Source organism: Lissotriton helveticus, chromosome 5_1 (genome assembly GCF_964261635.1).
Source record: "Lissotriton helveticus chromosome 5_1, aLisHel1.1, whole genome shotgun sequence".
Classification (NCBI taxonomy): domain Eukaryota; kingdom Metazoa; phylum Chordata; class Amphibia; order Caudata; family Salamandridae; genus Lissotriton; species Lissotriton helveticus.
In genome coordinates, this window is record NC_136065.1 from 681,255,828 (window position 1) to 681,261,827 (window position 6,000).

The window sequence follows — 6,000 nt, forward strand, 5'->3', positions numbered from 1 at the left end:
TGTGTATAAATGCCCATCAGGTCGCCCTTTGTTTTTCTAGTCATTTTCACGCCTTGGAACATGTGTGCCAGACACCAATGATTCCTCTAACAAATCAAATTCGCTAGGTTTGATAACAAGAAAATGGCTGGACACATAATTAATATGCTGTCGAAAACAGGCTTAAAAAAATGTATATTTGAGCACATTAGGTATAATTATTGTTTTGTCAGAAATTAATTGATACCTTGATTAATTGCCAGAAGGCATGGGGAGAGGTGTTAAGTATGTGCAGATTCACTTCAGTGTTCTGTCAACCTCACGCTGCATGAAAGCACGTACATACCCAGTTGGAGCAATAAGCCTTTGTTTTAGTTGGCAGAACTGGGAGCTCCCTTTGGGCTAGGCCATGAAAATGTATCTCTGTTAGCAGCCAGAGTGATCATAGTAGCACAAGAATAGCCCTACCTCTCCAAAAAGTAGTATGAAAGGATGAAGAATGTGCGATCGTAAACAAATGACAACTGGTTAGCTGCAACAGCAGGGTCAAAACTGGCCTTTGCCATGCGGTACTCTTCTCATTTGAATGAGATCGCCAGCCTTCAAGGAAGAACAGGAAACCATTTTAAAGCTGCACCCACCTAGTTGACTTTAGATTTGTAATCTAGTTTTGTTGTGAATTAATTTAGATTTTAATAGCCTTAGGTGTGTTCACACTGTGTTTTAAGTTTTTTTTTTATATTGCACTATAAGGTCTTACTGTCATAGTTCCTTTTGTCAACATTTAGATACTAGACTTTTTGTTGTAGCTTTACTGTTGCTATTAACAACATGTGAACCATGCAAGCTGTTAAACCTCCTCCTGCATTTTTAGATACCCCAGGCGAACTGCCGGTCAGGTGGGAAATGTGGTTTGATGCCTTTGAAACTTATCTGAGTGCAAATGGGGCTTTGAGATTTGCCGCAGAGAGGAATAAGATGTTTGCTTCTTCATTCATTGGGGTTAGAGGGGAGGACAGTATTCAAACATTTACCCTATTTACCACAGCATGATGATGCAGCTGAATATCGGGTAACGGCACTCAAACTTAAGAACAGATTTGACAGCAACCTAGCATTATGATTTTAAGGCATACATTATTCAAAAGTAAACAGATTGAGTGGTAAGATGTTGATCAGAAACACATTTGTCTGTCATTTTAAGGACAAACAAATTAGGCAGAAATTGAGTATGTGCAATTCAACATTGTAGGAGACTATTAAAGTATCCAAGAGCAACAGGATTTCTCAAGTCTCTTTGAAGGAGCTAGATGACAAACCACTGGAGAATGTTACTGTGGTTGTGGGAGGCAAACTCCGTCAGAAGTCACACTATTTCTAGTGGTTCTAAACCCACAAAGATTGAAAATTCAAATTCTTACACTGTGGAAATCAGTTTCCAATGTGGAAATGCACACCATGGGGAGAGGATGTGGCCTAATGGCCAGGGCAGTCAACCTCAAATCTGTGATACTGGGTTCGAGACTCCGCAACGATGCTCAACATCCTGTGATTCTGGGCAAATTACTTAATCTCCCTGTGCCTAACAAAAATGAATGTGTCCCTATCAGTGGCGGCTCGTCCATTGGGGGCGTTGGGGCGTTGCCCCACTAGCCATGGACGACCGTCACTGCATACATACCAATTACCGAGTCATAATGCCTTTATTTTGAGCCTTGAGGTCGGTCGGAGTCACTAACTATAGTGACGTCATCGCGGAAGGGTGTGGGGGGCGGGCCTGCGGCAGTAAGTGGCAGGCTGGGCTAGCAGATAGCAGCAGCGTGGCAGGGAGGGCAGGGGGCAGCAGCAGTGTGTGCGCATTTAGGACAAGTCATTTTTATGACTTGCCGACGCATGCGCACACACGCAGTAGCCCCTTCCCTCCTCCTCCTCTCCTTGCACTCACACAGGCAGAGACCCGGGGGAGACGGGTCTCATTATGGGCAGTATTAGCCCTGCTCCATGCAGTCAGTGATTGGCCGGCGCTGTTGGGACGTCACCACGCCCTGGCGTGGACAGGACTGCTACAACGAGAACACCAGAGTCACAAGGAGAGTGATGGCACGCGCTCCCCCGTGAACCCGATACGGCTGAGCTCTGAGTCAGACGGATGGAGCGAGGATTCCTCCTCATAGTCATAGTGAGTGAGTTTAGTTAATAGTTAGTATACATAATTTATATTTTGTTGCTGGCAGTGGCACAGCAACAATGTGGTGCACAGCGTTGTGATTGGTGGAGGGGAGGGAGAGTGTCTATTCTATGACGAGGGCTGCAGGTCTGAATTAGAAAATGGTGGACGGCGGGAGCGGGAGTCGGACTTGGGACCCACCCAGCAGCAGGACAGTACGTTTTTTAAATAGTTTTCTTTAATTAAACCCCTCCCGCCTCCCCCCAATCTCTCCCGCGATTACCCCATTTCCACCCCAACTCCCACCCGCCCGCCATGCCGGCAAATTGCATGCAGTCAAATATAAGCATTGTTGGCGCCATAACCATGCTTATATGTAACCAGCAGACTCCCTGTGCTGATGATATATGTCATAGCAGCACCCGTGGAAATACATTATGGTGAGTGATGAAGCTTAATGTTGTACAGTGCATGTGCGAGTTGGCGTGCGCGTTCTTAACCACAATGCATGAATCAGTGCCTCCCCCGGCCAGGACTACGTGTTCAAACAGTTTGCTTTTATGCATAAATTCAAACGTACATCCCCAGTCATAGCTTCAAGTATTTTTCCATTAACGCGCCGATTAACCGTTTGGTTTGAGAAAGATACATTTTCAGTCTCAAAGTGTTAAATGGCGCTGCCTTTCATCTTATGCTCCGGCCTATGTGAAGTTCACTCAGTGTAGGCAGCACCAGTAAAAGCATAAGTCACATTCAATCTGTCGGATCGTGAAAATACTCCAACGAAGGTGCAGCATTATTCAAACATAAAAAGCAGTGCCCGAGCAGAGTCAATCATCTGTGTGTATTTTTTTATTTATCACTTTCAAGAACAAATGTTACATCAGCAAATAAGTGAGTGCGGAAGAGTTGGGTCACCGAGGGTCCTGCCAACTCTGCATTTCATCCTAATGGGCAATCAAATCGAAGCGTGTAATTAAAAATCAAGCATGCTAACGCAAAACCTGGCTCTCTCTTGGCATCTGGCTGTTGCAGCACGAGCCTGGGCTCAGAGCAGTGAAAAGCTCTGCCAAGTCGGAGCCACAGTAGCGGGACAGAATTCTGGTCAGTGGCATGTGTCACCATATGGAACTCACTGCACCTCGGCAGGGGCATGTGACACTAGCCAGATCGGGAAACTGGGGCACCGGTCAAGGTCTTGTGTGCTTGTTATGGTCATGTGACACAGGTCGGGGTCCTGTGACACAGTCCAGGGCCCTGTGAGGTTAGTCAGGGTCATCTGACACTGGCCATGTGCCACCAGCCAGGACCCTATGACACTTGTCATGTAACGATATCTAGGAGCCTGTGACACCAGTTCTGTGAAGTTGGAGTCTCAGAGACATGGCCCTATGCTCAGGGGTCACCGAGTGCTGGGTTCTGACCGACAGGGAATCATCTCATTGTAGGCAAGCTCTCCGGGAAAAGACAACCTGCTTTAAGGGATATCTGGGCCCTCCATGCTAGCATAGTGGAGTACCAAATTAAAAGAGGCACAAGGCAGGAGTACAATTAGCCAGGAGGTACTTGGAATGTTGAGGACTTTCTTGGTAGCATTAAAGTATACAAAGAGACAAGCAAGCCCTGACACAAGTTAACACAGATTTCTGTATGCTATTAATTTGCAAAGTGCAGAATACTACTACGTCTTGCATTTTTCAATCACACAGGCAACATTTCTTCACAGCCCCTAAAAGCTAAGTGCATAGTTCAAGGGCATGTCTTTGTAGTAGTAAAAGAAATGGGACACAGCTACCAAATAGCCTCATGAAATGTGCCTCATGCTAAACCAAGGACACTTTTCATGATGTTATTTTAAAGCCCATAAAAAAAAAATGCCTGTAAGAAATATGCATTTTCGTAATTTATTATAGACATTGAGCTGGAAAATGCACCTTTTTACAACCCTTTTCAATAAAGATTCTCTGGGGGAGAAACTTTCCTAAAACAAATTCCAGCTTGCTCACATGTGTCCCAAAGCTCATTAATTGCTCTTACGCCCCACTAGTTTCAAATTCCACCAGCAGCCACTGCGTGCTGTCCTCAGCATCTCGAGGTGCTTGTTGTCAGTGAGTTCCCGTGGTCCTGCGGGGGACCATAGTTGGTGTCTGGAGTTTGGTTTTGGACAGTTGAATGATGCCGTGTACAGGTTGGGGCATTTTATGTAAGTTGGAGAAGTGCATAAAGAAATGAAGTGTATTTGTACCTGAACGCCCCCACTCATCCTATGCATTATGCATGCGTATGATTTTACAGCAAAACTTCTATGAGTGACCACTTGCTAACAAGACTGTTTTTTGTTCCAGGTATAGTTGCAAGCAACACAAGGGACAACAGCGTCGGAGCCACGTATCCCAACCTAAACTTTAGCGTGCCCATAACGTTGGTGCAGCCTGGACTCTCCCAGTATTGCAAGAGCAAGGATCTTAAAGGGTTTGAAGAGCTCGACTGGACCAGCGACTCCGTCCGAGCTGCGTGGCGACTGCAAAGAAAACCCAAAGAGATACATATGAGCAAACTGTAGGGGCTGACTTAGCCTTCACAGGAGACGGAGGAAGGGTGAAAGTGGGGTCGAGTCAGAGGAAGTTGGAACAGAGGACTGGGAAGGGGAGTTCAAGGAAATGATGTGCTTTGTCTTGAACTGCCAGTGCATTGAAGTAATTACTTAGTTTAAATGCAGCAACCAGTGATGCTGGACAAATCAACCGTGCCTGTTAAGTTGACATTGGCTGCAAAACCTATGTGAAATTCTACTCATCAGTGGCCTTAATATCGATGTAGTAGTTTCAGCAGCAGCGTTTAATCAAAAAGGGAATTAAAAAAATATGCATACATGTATAAATTCACATTACAGCTTTGGGTCAAGTCTTTTTATCTTTTGGTCTATTTAATTGTCATTCATATTTTACTTCCACCCATCATAACATACAGCTTTGGAAAATGAAACTCCACCTTTAGTCATTGATTCTCATACACTGTAACTGACAACATTTGCCTGCTCACATGTGCACATCCATCATAAAAGAAGTGCACTTTAGTGTAACTGCCGGTGTGCCAGTACTTTACTTTGCCAATGCATTTTTCTTTCCATTCTTTAGTCTTTTTAAAAAAACAATTCTGTGTCTTTAAATTATGTCTTCATATCACAATGTTTCACGGGAAATATTACCTTTTTACATCTAAAGCGATTGTATATTCCTGTGAGGCAGGCGGGCAACTAGAGCCAAATTTCGGGGGGAGGGCTGAAAAATATTTCGGGGGGGGCGAATTCTTCCAACCACAGACAGAGTGGCTGTAAGAATGGGTGAACACACAACAAAAGCCTCATTTACAATTAATGGTCTTTTAAAGACATGTTAAGTACTCGGGTGCGGCTGCAATTAGATGGTCGCCAGCCCGCGAAGACGTGTCAGCCTGGGCTGACACACACGGGGGCGGGGTTGAAGCCCCGTGAGCCCAATGGGTGTTGCGCGCCTACTGTGAGGTGCATTAAAACTAAAAAAACAAAATACTATACCTGCTTGGTAGGGAGCACCTATACTGTTATATCAAAATTATATGTACTGGTTATTTGTAAAAAAAAAAATCTAAGTTTTTTAGTGTAGGCATATTCTCGTGACCTTTAGGCAGCAGTATTTTTCCTTCTTTTAATTTTTGTGGCATATGCTTGCAATAAAAAATTAAATTGCACCAGCGTGCCCAACTAGACCAAATCTATTGGCTTTGTCAAGTCTTTTTCCTACATTGTTACTCAGGTATAAAGGCATTCAATTTTGGGAAATGGTAAATCCCAGCAGAGATACTACTTGTCTTGA

At 44.5% G+C, this 6,000-nt stretch overlaps 1 protein-coding gene across 1 annotated transcript in view; it reads left to right on the top strand.

Moving 5' to 3' along the window:
- The window catches only part of TYSND1 (trypsin like peroxisomal matrix peptidase 1), a 237,792-nt gene extending 232,754 nt beyond the window's left edge, over window positions 1-5,038 (top strand). Inside the window, exon 5 of the mRNA XM_078643073.1 lies at window positions 4,492-5,038. Coding sequence (XP_078499199.1) covers window positions 4,492-4,709 — 218 coding nt within the window. The 3' untranslated portion in view covers window positions 4,710-5,038. The remainder of the gene's footprint in view (window positions 1-4,491) is intronic.
- The last annotated feature ends 962 nt before the right edge of the window (window positions 5,039-6,000 follow it).